The sequence below is a fragment of the Heloderma suspectum genome, chromosome 9, assembly GCF_057233095.1.
Source record: "Heloderma suspectum isolate Gila_16-S chromosome 9, 16-S_ref, whole genome shotgun sequence".
In the NCBI taxonomy this organism is placed as follows: Eukaryota; Metazoa; Chordata; class Lepidosauria; order Squamata; family Helodermatidae; genus Heloderma; species Heloderma suspectum.
The window spans coordinates 14,935,313-14,954,099 of NC_139466.1; the positions used below are offsets into that span (position 1 = coordinate 14,935,313).

At 48.4% G+C, this 18,787-nt stretch overlaps 1 protein-coding gene across 2 annotated transcripts in view; it reads right to left on the reverse strand.

The window, feature by feature from the left end:
* TMEM255A (transmembrane protein 255A) overlaps positions 1-18,357 on the reverse strand; it is a 34,192-nt gene extending 15,835 nt beyond the window's left edge. Inside the window, exons 1-3 of one of the 2 annotated variants that reach the window (XM_084813774.1) lie at positions 17,747-18,317; positions 13,681-13,823; positions 3,318-3,380 (exon numbers count right to left, since the gene is read on the reverse strand). In XM_084813774.1, the coding sequence (XP_084669900.1) occupies positions 3,318-3,380; positions 13,681-13,823; positions 17,747-18,254 (714 nt within the window). In that variant the 5' untranslated portion in view covers positions 18,255-18,317. Of the gene's footprint in view, positions 1-3,317; positions 3,381-13,680; positions 13,824-17,746 lie in introns of both variants that reach the window. The other variant, XM_084813775.1, reaches the window with a different exon arrangement.
* Positions 18,358-18,787: the final 430 nt, after the last annotated feature.

Consider the following 18,787-nt stretch of genomic DNA (forward strand, 5'->3'; position numbering starts at 1 on the left):
CTCCAGTCTTTTCTCATCCCCATGGCTGAAACCCTCTGTTATGCCTGGCAACCTGCCCATTCCTCCTCCCACACAGAAGACGGCTGCTTACTCCTTCTGTCTCTTGTTGCAACAGCACAGTTCCCACAGACAAGGAGAAACACCACCAAGTAATAACCCTGAGCCAGGTTGCGTAAACGGCCTTAAGAGACGTAGGAACAGGAAGCTGGGAAGACACAGTCAGTTGAGACACTCTTGTTGCCTCATGACACAGGAAGATGACAAAAGAGTGGAAGAACATGGCAGGCTTGAGGAGAGGAAGGACAAACTGGAGATGGGGATGGAGGAAATAAGAAAAGGAAAGCAATGATTATGCACAGTAATACCCACTGGGGCTGTTCACACAACACGCTAACCCACACTCAGTGGTTGAGTGTGGGTTGTTTTGGACTGTGGGCGGCTTGTTAACCATGCAGTGTGGCTTATTCTTCTCGAACAAGCCACTTTGAGAACCCATGGTTTGTTGTTGGGTTGTTCAGGGTGGTTTACAAGACACACTGCATGGTTAACAAGCCACCCTGGCGGCGTTCAGACAAAACGTTAACCCACGGTTAAACAACCTACAGTTCAAAACAACCCACACTCAACCACTGTGTGTGGGTTAGCGTGTTGTGTGAACAGCCCCACGGATACCATGCATTTTTATCATGGGTGGCTATGTATACCTACAACAGTGCATTTTCCAGTGTAGGCTGGTGGCTCCAATTTCAGTGGGGCTGTGAATCCATTCTGGGTTTCAGCCAGAACTCTAAAGGAGCTAACCGTGGTGCTGAACCCTATCCCCAAAATAGGTCCAACACCTTGGATAGCTCCTTTAGAGTTCTGGCTGGTTCTGGCTGAAACCCAGAATGAAATCACAGCCCCACCTAAATCAGTCTCCGTTGGCATCCTCCATAACTCTTTGATATGGGGATATCATAGAGTTATGATGGGGTTCCCCATCCGGCCCACGGAGCCTTCATAGATTCCTCCAGGGGCCAGAGCTTGAGTTCCAAGCCCCACCGTTGTGATCTGGGTTTCTCTTGTACAGAAGTCTATGTGCACAAGAGCAGAATTCAACATCATAATAACCTCGACTTTTATTCACCTTTTTAAAAACAGAACAAAACTCAGTTTCTAGTCCTTATGATTAAGTGGAGAGGGTTGGGAGGGACTGAGCCAAATTTCTGGGGACGAGAGGCTTTAATACTCAACGTACTCCCCTAGCCTCTCCTGCTGGACTAGCAGAAGCAGATCCAACCATGCAGGTGTCTGCAAATTTGCTCTGTTGCTTGCATAAGTGACCATTCCTAAATCCTCAGGATGGTCCTGATGAATGAACAAACAAACAAAACCAAGCGTATGGGAAAGATCACAAGCTGTGCAAGAGAAAGTGCTGATCAGAAGAGTGTGCGGGGTAGTGGTGTGGTGGTGGAGGGGAACAGGACAGCGAGATGTCGGAGGCTTTGCTATGGAAAATGGCAGCCATTGACCGATCAAGATGGAAGGTCTTTTTGAGCCCCAGAAGCTTCTGAAACTGTTTAGGTTTGGGGAACCCCTTCTGGCACCCCACACGGCCTGAGGGTGCACCCCAGAATGTGTCCAACACTCTCCAGGGGCAACGCACAGGAGGGGAAATCAGTAACGGCAGCCAAGAGCAAAGCAGGCATGAACCATCAGCTTACTGAAAAGTGCCTCATCAGCTCCCCAGGAACCTCAAGGAACATAGCTTGAAGCCCACAGGCTGGCATCTTCTGTACCCGCTGCATTAAGTTGCTGGGTTCTCAAGTTAACCAGGGCTTTAAAAAGCAGAGCAAGGGTCAACTTGACGTCACGCCGTCACTCGAGAAGGCGACATGAATGGAATGTTGGGTGGCTGCAACACAATCCCAGTTACCCAGCTAGTGATAAAGCATGTGCCTACTGTCGAGAGCCAACTTTTAGCCCCCATGGGGACATCTGCAAGCAGTGAGTAAAGGGTGATTCTTGTGCCTTGCTGGGCGTGCTTGAAAACAGGGAGCTGCATAGATTGGATGGGTTATGGACTTATCTCCCACGCAACAGCAACACTTCTATAGGGCTTCAGCAGTGCTGGTGTGAACATATGAAGCTGGCACACAATGATTCAGTACCACTGGTCCAGCGAGGAGTCTCCAATCTGGTGCCCACGGGCGCCGTTGTGCTTGCAGACAGCTCTCTTGGTGCCCGCAAGGCTCCCTGCCTCTCCTGGTTTTTATTTTATTTCTTAAGGTTTTTTATTTTTCATTTTCATTTTTTAAAACTGGGAAGCTGGCAGGCTGCAAAGTGAAGGGCTGCCCTCCAGCGCCACCTTTAATTGGGTTCAAAAGAGTGACTTTCTGTTTTGGAGCTCAGACCCCCCACCTTGGCTTTACACTTTGGTTCCTGGGCAAGTTCCTTTTCTTTTAGTTTCGCTAGTGGGAAATGAATATTTTGTGACTGGCCATGGTCACCATGACAGCCATTTAAAAAATGGGCAAGCCCCTCCCTGGCAGCCATTTTGTGAGAGCACCCACAACACTCTCTCAACATTTCAAATGTGCCCACTGATTCAAAATGTTTGGGGGCCCTTCTGTGACTGGCAGCAGCTTTCCAAGGTCTCAGGCAGAGAGAGAGACCTTTCCCATTACTTGCCACAAGTTCTTTTCAACTGGAGGTGAAGAAGATCACACCTGAGAACTTCTGCACACAAAGCGTGTGCTCTACCATTAAGCTATGGCTCAGTGGGAAATACCCATGGTTAGCTGCAGGAAGTAATCATAGTTAAATCAAGTGCCATTTACTATGTCCTAACCTAGCACAGTGGGCACATAACTATTTGGCAAGCTAACCAAAGGGCAAGGAGAACATTCTGCATTTCTTCCATCATGGAGCTTAAGTTTGTGTATATGGGGTTCCCAGGCAATCTCCCATCCAGATACTGACCAGCTCCAGACTTGCTTAACTTTGGAGAGGTTGCTGCACCATGCACCTTCAAACCATGCCTGGCTCCGATTTTACTACACTTGTCGGAAATCTAGAGGAGTGGCAAAGTTCTCATCACTTTGCAAGCTGATACAGAAGATGGGCATACCATGTGGGATACACCATTGACTGCATTCGTCCAATATCAAAACTGCTTCAAGCCCCAAAGTCAAGGTTGTTCCAAGCTATTTTCTGCCCATCCAGCTAAAGTGAAAGAGGCACCAGATTCTGCTTCTACCACAAAGAAACACATAGCAAGCACTAAGATGTTTTCTATGACGTTAACTTGACAGTCACTCTACAGCTGTGAAACTTACCATTTGCCTTTTATTTTCTATCAAATTTGATCCAATAATTCCAAGAAATGACCCAAAACCAAGCTGAAAGGCAAGGATGTCAAATGTTTTAGATCTGGAAGTCACCCAGTTTAGCTATTCAGCACAGATACAGAATTAAGATAGGAGAAAGAACAGGGACACAGACTGGTATTTCAACACTTCAAATAAGACTTTAACAATCCCAAAGAGTTAAAATAAAAGTTAAAAGCAGAATCTCCCAAGTATTGTAATAGCATTCCTAATTTTAACTGGTAGAAATTACTGCCAGTATGTTATAAACGGGAGCATGTACAAATGAAACAATGCGTGCCCCAGAAAACCCTCTACGTGTCTTTTTGCAGGTTAACAGATCTGAAGTAGCTCAAGCCAACTGAAAGCCAATTCCCAATTGACCCAATTACAATGATAATAACAATTATAGTAATAACAACACTAACAATAATAATATTTTGACTTGAAGCCAGGATTTGTTTAATTAATATGTGGTCCTAGCAAAAAGTCCTCAGAGCAGCTCACACCATAAAACAGGTTACAAACAAGCACAATAATAAAAACACAAATATCTAAGGGTGCAATCCTATGCATGTTTGGACAGAATATAGTCCTACAACTACCAGCATGTCCCATCCAGCATGGCTGGCTAGGGAATGCTGGGAGTTGTAGGACTTTTTTTCTGTCTAAACGTGCATAGGATTGCACCCTAATATGCCTAAAATACCTGGGAGAAAGGAACTGTCTTTGCCAAAGGCCCAAAACATAGCTGTTTGTGTGCCAGGTAAGCCTCTTTGGGGAGGGCTTTCCACAGATAGGGCACTGCCACCTAACTGCTTCAGCAGGAGCACGCAGAGGAGGGTCTCCAAAGATGACTTAGCAGCCATCTGGGAGATACATATGGGAGGAGACATTCCTTTACATCAGGAACTGGCAACCTGTGGCCCTCCAGATGTTTTGACCTCCTATTACTCCCCTCACCCTTGGCTTTGCTGGCCATGGCTGATGGGGGTTATAGACCAAAACATCTGGAGGGCCACAAAATGCCCATCCGTGCTCTTGATAGTCTGGCCCCAAGCCGTTTATGAGTTTCAAACGTCAACACTCTGAATTGGACCCAGAAATGGACCGGTAACCAGTGCAGCTGGTGAAGTGCTGGCATCACAGGATCATTATCAACCAGTCTTGGTGCATAGCCTAGCCTCTCTACTTTGGACTAACTGAAGTTTCCAAGCCAGTCTCAAAGGGAGCCTTTGAATTTCAGGATTTCACCTACTGAAATGGCACAATCAGTAGGCACCACCGATCTCAGAGCCATCCCACAGTTACTGAAGAGGGATCCTTCTATAGGATGGGACACAGGGTTGGCAAACCCTGTCCCCCATCTCATTACGCTTTGACCACACCAAAGTAGCATCTGAGGCCATCAGTACTGCTGGTTTAGCAGAAGGGTGGTAGCCCCTAGGCAGCCTAAGAATGCCACATAACCTGCTCTTTTATCGAGGTAGGAAAGGCACAGAAAGAGAGGCATGAACCACTCTTCATGCTAGTGTAGCTGGGTGGAGCTGGATGCTCCTCTCACATGGGATGGCATGGCAGTTGTTGCGATAGTCTGCTTTGGCCACAGTAGTGACAAGAAGAGATAGGATCCATCTGTTAAGAAGAGAAGGATTCTTCTTAGCTCAGCCTTCCCCAACTTGGTCCCTCCAGATGTGTTGGACTGCAACTTCCAGCATGCCCTGGGGAGTTGGGTGTCATAGTCCAACACATCTGGAGGACACCAGGTTGGGGGAGGCTGACATAGCTCTTTGCATGCTCCAAGTGCCGTAGAAATTACCTATGTCCGATCCTTTCTAAATATGCCAACTACTGCGGCATCAAGCGATGGCTTGCGTGTTTGAATGTGCCATTCAGTGGTTAAGTGCCACAGGCAGGATGTTTGTACCACCCAAGCTCAGCGTGCAGGTGATTCCCAACCCCTGCTGCCTCTCATCTATCTGTGTGGATGGGTCCTCTGGAGTGGGGATTCTGTTGCTGGTGTGCATGGGCAGGGGAAATCAGACAGTATCTCAATACTATCTCAGATCAGATAGTAGCGGGGGATGACCTCTGAGGGGTTTTCTCCAGAGGGCGAGGCTTGGAGCCTTAGCCCTGACCCCTGTTGGAACCCCAAGAGGCAGCGCAGGGCAGACTGGGGTGCCCCATGGGCTGAAGGTTCTGCACCCCTCAATGTATGTGGATATTTGGGCCTGTCCTTTTGATGTGCAACCTGGTTTGCACATAATGCTAACCCCTCATGTTTCATTCAACCCATGGTTTGTTGCCCTAACCAGGATTTGCCTGACAGACAGTCGAACCAACCATGATTTGTTTTCTCAATTCTTGGGTTGTTTCTTTCCCTCCTTTTTCACCTGCTCCCTCCCTGTATCTCAAATGCCTTTGCGATGCTGTAGTACAGCTCATTTTTGTGTTGTTTTTTTTTTACCACTCTTGCCCACTGCCTCTGCAGCCTGGCGAAACAACCCATAAACAACCCATGGTTAAACAATCCAGAGTTCACAACCCAACAACAAACCATGGGTGCTCTTTCTGGGTTGTTCTGGTTAACAAACCATGGTTGGCAAGGATGCTTTCGCACATTGTGACAACCCAGAATTCAACAAGCCATGGTTTAAGTAAGCCATGAGTTAGCATTATATGCAAACCAGGTCATTCTGGGGTCCCTTTCCAACAGCAGGATGAGAAAAATGAGAACAAAACCATTTCAGATTATCATAGCAGAATGAAGATTATTCCTGACAGGATTAATATTTCATCCAAGAGGGGATACAGAGAATCCACTGGATATTTGGAACACCTGACTATTTTAAGCATGCGCTAGCCAGCCCAACTCCAGTTTGCTAAGTTCTCATATGTACAAATCTGCCTCGGGTCACTTCGAATTTTCAGCCAGCCTATTAAACAAACATGGTTGACAGAGATCCCTTCATGGATCACTGCCTTGTTGTGGTGAAGGGGCTTGTGTAACTCAGTGAAGCCATAAGCTATGCTGTGCAGGGCCACCCAAGACGGACAGGTCATGGCGGAGAGTTCTGACAAAATGTGGTCCACTGGAGAAGGAAATGGCAACCCACTCCAGTATTCCTGCCAAGAAACCCTTATGGAATGATTAACAAAGCTAAAAGATATGATGCCGGAAGATGAGCCCCTCAGGTTGAAAGGTGTCCAATATACTACTGGGGAAGAGCAGAGGGAATTTCCAAGTAGCGCCAGAAAGAGTGAAGTGGCTGGGCCAAAGCCGAAAGGACACTCAGCTGTGGATGTGTCTGGTGGTGAAAAGAAAATCTGAAGCTGTAAAGAACAATACTGTTTAGGAACCTGGGATGTAAGATCAATGAATCAAGGTAAGCCGGAGGTGGTCAAATATGAGATGGCAAGATTGAACATCGACATCTTGGGAATCAGCGAACTAAAATGGACAGGCATGGGTGAATTTAATTCAGGTGACCATTATATCTACTACTGTGGGCAAGAATCCCTTAGAAGAAATGGAGTAGCACTCATAGTCAATAAAAGGGTGGGAAAAGCAGTACTGGGGTACAATCTCAAAAACGATAGAAAGATCTCAGTACGAATCCAAGGCAAACCATTCAACATCACAGTAATTCAAGTCTATGCCCCAACCACTGAGGCCGAAGAAGCTGAGGTTGATCGGTTCTATGAAGACCTACAACACCTTCTAGAACTAACACCAAAAAAATATGTCCTTTTCATCATAGGGGATTGGAATGCTAAAATAGGAAGTCAAGAAATCACTGGGATAACAGGCAAGCATGGCCTTGGTGTACAAAATGAAGCAGGACAAAGGCTAATAGAGTTTTGCCAAGAGAACACGCTGATCATAGCAAACACTCTTTTCCAACAGCACAAGAGGCGACTCTACACATGGACATCACCAGATGGTCAATATCGAAATCAGATTGATTATGTACTTTGCAGCCAAAGATGGAGAAGCTCTATACAGTCAGTAAAAACAAGACCTGGAGCTGACTGTGGCTCAGATCATGAGCTGCTTCTTGCAAAATTTCGGCTTAAGTTGAAGAATGTAGGGAAAACCACTAAACTATTCAGGTATGACCTAAATCATATCCCTTATGAATATACAGTGGAGGTGAGGAATAAATTTAAGGGATTAGACATGATAGACAGAGTGCCTGAGGAACTATGGACGGAGGTCCGTAACATTGTTCAGGAGGCAGCAACTCAATCCATCCTAAGGAAAAAGAAATGCAAGAAAGCCAAGTGGCTGTCTGATGAGGCTTTACAAGTAGCTGAGGAAAGAAGGGAAGCGAAAAGCAAAGGAGAAAGGGGAAGATATATCCAACTGAATGCAGAGTTCCAGAGAATAGCAAGGAGAGACAAGAAGGCCTTCTTAAATGAACAATGCAAAGAAATCAAGGAAAACAATAGAATGGGAAAGACTAGAGATCTTTTCAAGAAAATCGGAGATCTCAAGGGAACGTTTTGTGCAAAGACGGGCATGATAAAGGACAAAGAAGGCAGGGACCTAACAGAAGCAGATGAGATTAAGAAGAGGTGCAAAGAATACACAGAAGAACTATACAGGAAAGATCTTAATGTCCCTGAGAGCCATGATAGTGCGGTCACTGAACTTGAGCCAGACATCCTCGAGAGTGAAGTCAAGTGGGCCTTAGGAAGCATTACTAACAACAAAGCTAGCGGAGATGACAGTATTCCAGCTGAGCTATTTAAAATCCTAAAAGATGATGCTGTTAAAGTGCTGCACTCAATATGCCAACAAATTTGGAACACTCAACAGTGGCCACAAGAATGGAAAAGACTGGAATTTACATTCCACTTCCAAAGAAGGGCAATGACAAAGAGTGTTCAAACTACTGTACAACTGCGCTCATTTCACATGCCAGCAAGGCGATGCTCAAAAACCTACAAGCTAGGCTTCAGCAGTATGTGAACCGAGAACTCCCGGAAGTACAAGCTGGGTTCCGAAGAGGCAGAGGAACTAGAGATCAAATCGCCCACATTTGCTGGATCATGGAGAAAGCAAGAGAATTCCAGAAAAACGTCTATTTCTGCTTCATTGACTACACTAAAGCCTTTGATTGTGTGGATCACAACAAAGTGTGGCAAATTCTGAAAGAGATGGGAGTACCAGACCACCTTACCTGTCTCCTGAGAAACCTGTACGAGGGTCAAGAAGCAACAGTAAGAACCAGACATGGAACAACCGAGTGGTTCAAAATTGGGAAAGGAGTACGACAAGGCTGCATATTGTCACCGTGCTTATTTAACTTATATGCAGAGTACATCATGAGAAACGCCGGGTTGGATGAAACACAAGTCGGAATTAAGATTGCCGGGGGAATTATCAACAACCTCAGATACGCAGATGATACTACCCTAATGGCAGAAAGCAAAGAAGATCTAAAGAGCCTCTTGCTGAGGGTGAAAGTGGAGAGTGCAAAAGCTGGTTTGAAACTCAACATTAAAAACACGAAGATCATGGCATCTGGCCCCATCACTTCCTGGCATATAGAAGGGGAAGAAATGGAAGCAGTGACAGATTTTACTTTCTTGGGCTCCAAGATCACCGCAGATGGTGACTGTAGCCATGAAATTAAAAGATGCTTGCTCCTTGGGAGGAAAGCTATGGCAAACCTAGACAGCATAGTAAGAAGCAGAGACATCACCTTGCCAACAAAGGTCTGTATAATCAAAGCTATGGTTTTCCCAGTAGCAACGTATGGCTGTGAGAGCTGGACTATAAGGAAGGCTGAGCGCCAAAGAATCGATGTTTTCGAACTGTGGTGCTGGAGAAGACTCTTTCGGGTGCCCTGGACTGCACGGAGGTCAAATCAGTCCATCCTAAAGGAAATCAACCCTGAGTGCTCATTGGAAGGACAGATACTGAAGCTGAAGCTCCAATATTTTGGCCACCTAATGCGAAGCGAAAACTCTAGGAAAAGACCCTGATGCTGGGAAAAATTGAATGCAAAAGGAGAAGGGGATGGCAGAGGATGAGATGGCTAGATAGCATCACCGATGCAATGAACATGGACTTGAGCACGCTCCGGGAGAGAGCGCAGGACAGGATGGCCTGGCGTGCTATGGTCCATGGGGTCACGAAGAGTCAGACATGACTGAACAACAACCGTTGACAGAGATGGGGGACGAATCCAGCTGCTACAAGTTCAGCAGCAAGGCATCATCTGAGCTGGTTGATGCACGCACATTCAAGGACATGCCACACCAAAAGACATGCATGCGCAAATGGTTCATCACAGATATGAACCTTGAAAATGGAACTTTCTTAGGCTCCCACGTCAACTCCAGTGTAATGCTTTTCCTTAGAATGGGTTCATATGTGCAGCTGCCAACTATCAAGGATACAAGTATCTATCGGTCAAGTTTTATACATGCATGGGTGAGCCAGGCCAGTGACAATTATACTAATGGGATTTAAAGTTTCTTTTTGCTCCTTGTGCTGCCAAGGAAACACATGTTGGTGCTACATCAAAGGGACGATGATTCACCATGCTATGGCAGCAGATGAACTTGCACCCATGTTCTTTGAGGGACACACAGAACATGTGAAGGAGAGCCGTATGCTTCCAAAGGCACAGCAGACCCACACCAGTGAGCTGTGGCAAACTGCAACTCCTGGGCATGCATCCACACTGGGACCTCAAGTATTTGGCACCATCTGTATACCCTGCACATGTGGGAGGAAGAGAATGCTGGTCTAGGAAGGCCTTTGGTCTGCTCCAGCAAGGCTCTCCTTATGTGCTTTTGCTCACATTTTTTGTATTCCCCATGTATTCTCTTACATGGCTCAGGACACCAATGCCATAAGGATCACCCCAAGGACCATATGATCATACCTGGCCCCAAGGATAGCTTCAGAGGCCGTTCTCTGTGTGCACCCTCTGAGAGAAGCTCAGGGGTGGCAGTTTGGGAACAGGCCTTTTCTGTGTTAGCCCCGCATTTCAGGAACGTTCTTCCCAAGGGAGTTCACCTGGTGCTGATACTGTCATCTTTTCAGCACCAGGCAAAAACAGACTTATTTTCCCAGGCATGTGGACATTAGCTGTGTTCCAGTTGTTCTGGGCTGCTTTTGTGGTATTGATTCTAGGTTGTGAGGGTGGGCGGGGCAAAGGTTTGTGTATTGTGGATGAACATTTTTCGTATCGCATTGTTTTTATGGAGGTTTTTATTTGGATTTGTGCTGATCATGGTTTATTTTGATTTTGGATTTTTCCCTGTCATATTAACTATGGATCTCTGCATTTGTGTGTGTTAGTGATTACAAGACTGCTTTTTGCATTGGGAAGCAATGAATAAATGTTGTTATTATTATTATTATTATTAATAAGGATAATAAGAACCATAATAATAACAGCAATAATAGTGAACAGTAACGTAAATGTGGCAACTGCACCTGCTGCCAATATTTGCATCTCAGTGCCTGGTACAATAGCAGGCACGGGTTTGGGGGCATTCCCACATTTTCCTGACCCAGAAAGCACTTAGCCCTCCTCCCGAGTAGCCCGGGGTGAATTCTTTCCTGCATTCACATAGTGTGGAGCTCTGATCTGAAGCAGGAGCCCACAGGGCTCGGAGCAGCAAGGCAGGCCAAACGCTGCAGCACCTAGGAGAGCTCCTAGCGAGCAACTCGCTCCGACAAGGGCTGAGACCAGACTGAAGCCTTTGATGCAGGGCTGTGGAACCTCTTACAGCCCAAGGGGTGAATTTCATTTCAGAGAAAGGCAGAAGCATAAAGGGAGGGCTGCAGAACGTCAGGCTCTAGGCCAAATCCTGTCCATCTGGGGTCTCAATCTGGCCCTCTGGGGTTCCCCAGAAGGCCCCAGCCCGTTTCCCTGGCCCCACCCCCTCCCCCAACCTCCAATTGTTTGGTGGTCTCCCGACTTTTGTGCAGTTTCCCTCCCCATTCTGAAAGGTTGGAATACCTCTCCTAAGGCTTCCTTACAGGCAGTAAGAGCTTTAAGCAGCACTATGCTGGTATTTTTTGGCCCTGCCCCTTTTGCTCTTGGCCCCACCCACCACTGGAATACGCTCCCCCCCCCCGAATTCCCAGAGATGAAATCTGGCCCTTGGGCTGACAAAGGTTCCAACAACCCTCTGTTAACGAAATGCAAAATGTACAGTCTGCAGCCATTCAATTAAAGCTTCAATGCAAGAAAAAATATGCATCATGCTCATTCACGACAGCAGTAATTAGTGTTAACACGAGACCCATTCATGCATGTCCCCCCCATGCAATTCCAACTGTGAGAGCGGGGAGAGCGGGGGTGTATGTGACCTTGCTCTACCCCTCTGTTGCATCCCCCTGCCACCATGAATTGGAGCTCTGAATGTCTGCAGTGGGGACCAGCATCAAGGGTAGGCATGGTTGGGCACTTGCCGAGGGCCCACACCCCACCAGGGGCCCACTAACAAGAGCCCCCTGGAGTTGCTCCTCCTCTTCACCACTGCAACCTGCTTTGTTCATCTGCCTCTTGCTTTGGCCCAGGAAACAGTGGTGGGGAGAAGGAGGGGCAGCAGATCCCTCTGCCTGCTTGCTCCCTGGCTCTCCACCTGTGAAGCAAGCAAGGAGTAACCATGATGAGAGAGAAGATGAGGTGCAAAAGCAGCTGTTGACAATGGACTGAAAAGGGAGACTCACTGAGGGAGGGGGCCCGTTGAGGGCACCTTGACCAAGGGCCCTCCAAAACCTGGAGCCAGCACTGAGCAGGCAGCCTGCTATACTTGTGTAGGCTCCCTACATGACTTACAACACTGATCATTCAGCCTTCTAATAGGGATGGGGACACAATAGAACAAGCAGAACCAGCCACTGTGGTCCCACTTTACCCCCTCAGGGAATTGGAATCGTGTGCGGAGGAAATGCATGAATAGAGACATGGTCATCCTAAGTCAATGCACACACACATAACAGAACAGAAAACCATGGTCTCCAATTTTATCTGTTTGGGCATGAATTGAGATAATGGTTTCCTGTCCCACTGCAGGTGTTAATTAACATAGCAGTGCTCGGACAATGGCGTTATCTTTCTCTGCTAGGATTAAGAACCATTCAGGTGAAAACATTTATCAACACCGCAGCAGTCAAGGTCACAATAAGACACAGAAGAAGTGGTGACAGCCAACAAAGACAGACAACAGGGGCCCATTCACACACACACGTACCTCACTTGATCATCAAGTCAGTGGAGGTGGGCAGCTCCGATGTCAGTGCACCACACCTTGGACAGCTCCTTTAGAGTACTGACCGGTTCTAACTGACACCTGGAGTAGACTCACCACTCCACTGACATCGGAGCCACCAGCCTCCACTGCATCACGGGCCCTTGCATGTGTAAATGAGCCACCAGAGATCTAATGCCGCAGACAGAAGATCCATATAATCTCCTCCCCGTGCTGTCCAGGTCAGACATTCGGCTGCTGGTCGCCCAGGCTACAGTAATCTGAATTGTAGAGTAATCAGTGATGGACACACATGTGTGAACCAACCCCCAAGCAAAGGGCAGCTGCATGTGGGAACTGACTCTGTATGGAAGTTATTGGCTCAAAGGTGTAATATTCACCCATGCAAGTCATCAGGTTGTAGTCACTAAGGATGATGGTGCAGGTGTGAACCAGACCCTCATGTCTTAAGGCAGGGGTGCAGAACCTCTTTCACTCCGAGGGCCAAATTCCATTTCAGAGAAGCTCTTGGGGGCTGCATTCCAGGGGTGGGTAAGGTCAAGGGCAAAAGGGGAGAGGCTAATACACAAAAGACACCAGCCTATTTTAGCGTAAAGCTCTTCCTGCCAGTATCTAAGCTTCAGGAGAGGCATTTCATCCTTTTAGGATGGGGAAGAAAACCTGCACAACAGTTGGGAAAACACCACATAATCAGGGATTGAAAGAAAGAGGGGGGACCAGGGAAAGGGGGCATGACCTTCTGGGGACCCCTGGAGGCCTGGATTGGGACCCCTGGAGGCCTGAGCTTCTACACCCCTGCCTTAAGGAAACACACGGTAAAATCCAATATGTCCTACTTAGAGTAAACCCATTGAAATGAATGGGACTTAAGTTACTCACAACTAACTTAAGTCCCATTCATTTCAATGGGTTTACTCGAAGTAGGACTTGTGTCGGATTTTACCCAAAATGGTTTAACAGCGAAAGCAAGCAAAATGAGCAGACATTAGGCACTTAAGACAATCCTGTCTTAACCATGTGGAAAGCTGGCCACAACTTCGCAGGAGACCACAAGGTTTCTCAACCTACCTAGGAATTCTATACTTACAATAACCCCTGGGTAATAACCTCCGACAGTCACATTTTGGGTTCTTGTTGTAGCCGCAAGACCAACCGTAAGAATTAACAGAGACACAATGAGAAGGGTCACTGTTACGTAGAGGGAATTTCTTTTTCTTCTATTGAAAGACCCTAAAACACACACATACACATACAAAAATACCAATGTACCAATTCCATCAATGGGGTAGCAAAATGCACCCACTCCCACAGGCATCATAACCTGCCTCAATTTATTGGAGGTGTCATAAAATAGCTTACTTTAACATTCAACACTTAGGAGAAAGGGGAGTTGCCTTACACCAGGGGTGGGCAGAGGGTAGATCTCTCGATGTTTTGGACTTCAACTTCCAGAAGCCCCTGCCAGCATGGCCAATGGTCAGGAATGTTGGGAGCTGAAGTCCAAAACATCTGGAGATCTGCCCACCCCTGGCTGATATTGGCTCAGATTAGCTCCCCATGTAGCCTAGTATTCTCAACTCTGACTGGAAGCAGTCCTTCTCATTCACACACCTTCTGGCTAATACTCCTGTATCACCCTACAACAGCTTTCCCCAGCCTGGTACCCTCCAGATGGGTTGGACTGCAAGAATGGGAGTTGGAATCCAATGGATCTGAAAGGCACCAGATCAGGGAAGACTGCCTTACAAAATACCAAATAATCTGGCATTCTCTCTCTCTCATTCTCTCTCTGTGCATCTCTCTCAAAGAATCCACCCAACCTCTAACCCAGTTCCATATCTTAAACTTGCAAATCTTCAGAAGCGTTTTGGGGAGTGTGTCTACCACCACTGAAACTGCACATGGAACATGGATGGTTGCAGTCCAGGTTTCAAAGCTTACATGAAAAGACGTTGCATTTTCTAAGAACATAAGCCGGATCTGGCCAAGGGGCATTTCGTCCAGCACCTAAGACCAAAAGTTTACTCCCCATTGAAATGATGCCCGTTGTACAGAGCTGAAAGTCTTTACAGCGGAATTTAACACAGGAACAGAGTGCTGCTCTTTGAGAGAGTGACATGTATTTACCTGTCCAAGCAGTAAGGAGTTCCTCGCCAATGGACAGCAGCAAATAAGCAAGCCATGGCAAGGAAAGAGCTCCTTCAATTACTTGGTGACACACAACAGGAAGAACACGGTCAAATTTACACCCCTCCCTCAAAGAAAATTGCCTCCACAGAGCCAGCAGATAACTCTCATGCAGCTTCCCCTAAGCTGTTTTGGACGCCAACTCTCATCAGCCAGCATGAATGGCTAATGGTCAGGGATGCTGAGATTTGTAGTCCAAGACATCTAGAGAGTGCCAGGGTGCAGAGGGCTGCTCTAATGGAACGGAATCAAATTATCTTTTGGATATTTGTTGCAGCTATCTGATGTGCTAATATCTAGTACAGCTTTTTTTTTAAAAAAACCTCTTCTTCTGCAGTATGTCTGGCCTGTCCATCAGGGGTCGGCACCATCAGGCAGCTGCCAAGGCCCTCACCCCAGTAGGAAGCCCACGGCTGATCTCTGGAGACTTCCTGCCTTGTCTCCGTTCCTCCTCTTCCTCCTCGCTGTTGCTACCAGTTCTCTTCTCTGAGCGCGTGAGCAATCATGCAAGCAAAGAGTATGAGCAGCAGTCTCCACTTGCCTTGCCTATGTAGTGGTACGGATTGGGCCCAAAGGGAGACAGCAAGTGAACGGACAGCAGTGCCAGTGGCAAGGAGGTGGGTCCCCCAGAATCTGGAGCCAACGTTGCCTGACCAACTGAAAGGGCCTCCCAGTTCTGCCCAAAGGCAAGATTTCCAAATTCAGAAGCTTGTTCAGATCCCCAAAATACTCTCTTCGTGTCATCCTCTGCATGCTTACTCAGACATCCCAGTGTTTAACTAGGCTTCCTTCGAGGTAGGAGCACTCAGGGTTGTCGTCCTAAGCATGCAGTCTTGGAAGTACAGCCTTTTGAAATCAATGAGAACTTCCCCTCCAGAGGAAATTGGGCTCAAACGGGGACTGCAAATCGCAAGACCAAATCAGAACGTCTGGTGGCAACAACTTCAGGTTCACCAAGGAGCGGAGGAAGCATGCCATTGTGTCTTCAAGAGCACAGACCCATCAAATGGGTCTGGTTGGTGCTTGGGTAGGATACCATACCCATGTGTGCTGCCTCGAGTTCCGTGATGGATGAAAGGCAGGATATAAATGTAGAAAATAATTATTTTTAAAGGAACACAGGCAGTTGCCTTCTTCAACCTGGTGTCCTCCACAAGTGCTGGATTACAATGCCAATCTTTTGGCCAAATGTAGGCTGGGGATGATAGGAGTTGTTGTCCAACACAGATGGAGGACACCAGGAGGTGGAAAGCTGATGTATATTGACTGGCAGCAGCATATAGGAACATAAGATGAGCCCTGCTGGATCAGACCAAGGGTCCATCTCGTCCAGCATTCTGTTCACACAGTGGCCAACCAGCTGTCGACCAGGAACCCACAAGCAGGACATGAGTGTAACAGCACCCTCACACCCATGTTCCCCAGTAAGTGGTGTACATAGGCAGATACTGGAGGTGACACATAACCATCAGGACTAGTAGTCATTGATAGCCTTCTCTTCAATTAATTTGTCTAACCCCTTTTAAAGCCATCCAAACTGGTGGCCATCATCACGTCTTGTGGCAGCGAATTCCATAGTTTAACTCTGTGCTGTGTAAGAAGCACGTCCTTTTATCTGCCCTGAATCTCCCAGCAACCAGCTTCATGGGATGACCCTGGGTTCTAGTATTTTGAGAGAGACAGACAGACAGACAGACAGAGACAGAGAATGTCTCCCTATTCCACTTTCCCTTGCGAGAAAGCAGCAGTCTTTCCCAGTCCGACCTGGAGATGCCACGGATCGAACCTGGGACCTTTTGTGTATGAAGCACGTACTCTACCCACAGAGCTACAGCCCAACACATCAGTTAAGAACACAGCAAGCTGCCTTACCCCTGAGTCCAACTGTATCAGTACTGTCTACACTGGGGTGGGCAGAAAGCAGACCTCCAGATATTTGGAGTTCAAACCCAGCATTCCTGACCACTGGCCATGCTGGTGGAGGCTTCTGGGAGTTCAAGGTCCAAACGATCTGGAAATCTACCTTCCGCTCATCCCTAGTCTCCAAGGTCTTTTCCAGCCCTACCTGGGGCGGTCAGCCATTGAACCTGGGACCATGTGGCATGAACTAAAGCATGTGTTCTGCAAGACTGAGCCAGGGCCCTCTTGAAAATGAATGAATGAAGCTGCCTGGCGATCCCATCTGGCCTACCCAGGCAATAAGGCAAACTGGGCTTTGTAGTCCCATCAGACGAGCCCACCACATCAGTGGGGTGGGAATAACTAACTAGGTGGCCTCCAGGCAAAAGGAGGCTGAGGCGTGATGCCATTTGCAAATGTCCCCCATCTGGTGCCCCGCAGAGGTGTGGGACTGCAAATCCACAACTCGTAGCCAGCCTGGCCGTTGCGTTAAGACCTGGAGGCGCCTGGAAACACAACGCGGGCCTCTCTGTCCGCCTCCCGCCACCTTCAAGCAAACCAACAAGCGGTGGCGATTTTAAATAGAAACGGACCCCGGAGCTCCGAAGGGAGAAAGCTCAGGCATTTCGACAAACAGCTGGGGTCGCCTTTCAACCGATCGTCCTCAACTCTCCCTGCAAGCCCCCCCCTCCCCTCCCCTCCCCGCGCCCAGCCCCACTCTCCTGCCTGGAGCTGCAAGCGGCTATAGGGGACACAGGGAAGGGGGGGGGCAGCTGAAGCCCGGCTGTTTGCCCAGGCGATCGGGACACCACGCGAGCGAAAGGCTTTTCCGTCATCTCGCCCTACGGAAAGGGAAGGCGGGGGCGGGCGCTCTTATCCCCGGGTTCTGCAAAGGGACCCCAGAAGCAGCGCGCAAAAATTGGCCACGCAGTGAAGCGCGGCGGTGCCCGCGCGCTCTGCGCGCGAGACGCGCTCCGCTTGCCTTCCACCCCACAAATTCCCCCCTTCTCTCCCCACCCCACCCCACCCCACCCCACAACGGCGAAAAGGAGGAAGACGCGACTCACCCACGGAGTCGGAGAGGGGGATCGCGCTGGAGCGCGGCTGCGTCAAGGCCTGGCGCATGGTGGCGGCGGCGGCGCGGCTCCTCTTGCGCCCCGGCCTTCGACGCAAGGCGCGCGGCGACGGCGCTACAACCCCGCGCGGCGCATCCTGCTCCTCCCGCTGCCCCGCTCGGGGCTCATGCGCTGGGCGGCAGCAAAAGGAGCGGCGGCGGCGGCTCCCTCCAGCTGCTAGAGCCGGCCTTTGGCGCTTGCGCAAGCCGGGGAGCCACCCACCGCCAGCCCAGCTCCCTACAAAACCAGGCCAGGGAGGGGAGAGAGGCGGAGGCTTCTTTGGCTTGCCGCGCTTGGGAGCAGCCGGCGGGCCGCACCGGGCCAAGTGCCTCTTTCTCATGCGTTTCGGGGACGCGCGAGAACGCCTGGAAACGCGCAAGGACGCCTTCTTAGCAGGGGAAGGCGCCAGTATCCAGAAATCGAGAGGCAGGCTCCAGAAATCAGGGGATGTCACCATCATCAGTCATCAGGGCTGCCAATCGATTCAAGAACGTCTGCAGCGCAGCCCGATCCTATCCGTGTTGACTGGGACGCCTCCCACCCACCCGGTTCGATGGGCTTTCAACCCATCCCAGCCACTTTCCATATTTCATTAGCTGTTTAGTGCTGCGCTAACACAGAGGCAGATCCAGATAGCCTCAGAAAAACAGTAACAGGTTGTGTGCGCGCGTGCGTGTAAACTTCACTTTTAGCTTCACGGACTAAAATTGCCCTCTTGATTAATCAATTAAGCCCGCAATCCTAGGTTTAGACAGAAAAAAGGTCCTACAACCCCCAGCATTCCGTTGTAGGACTTTTTTTTCCTGTCTAAACCTGTATAGGATTGCAGCCTAAAAGTTTATTCAGTTCAGCCAACTAAAGATTGTATTTTATCAAACAACAGTTTCCCAAATCTATGAGTAGCCTTTGTAATAGTAATAAGATAAGAATAATAAAATCATAGCGGCACCAATAATGAAAGTACATTATCCTCATTTTAGAGCCTCACGGGCT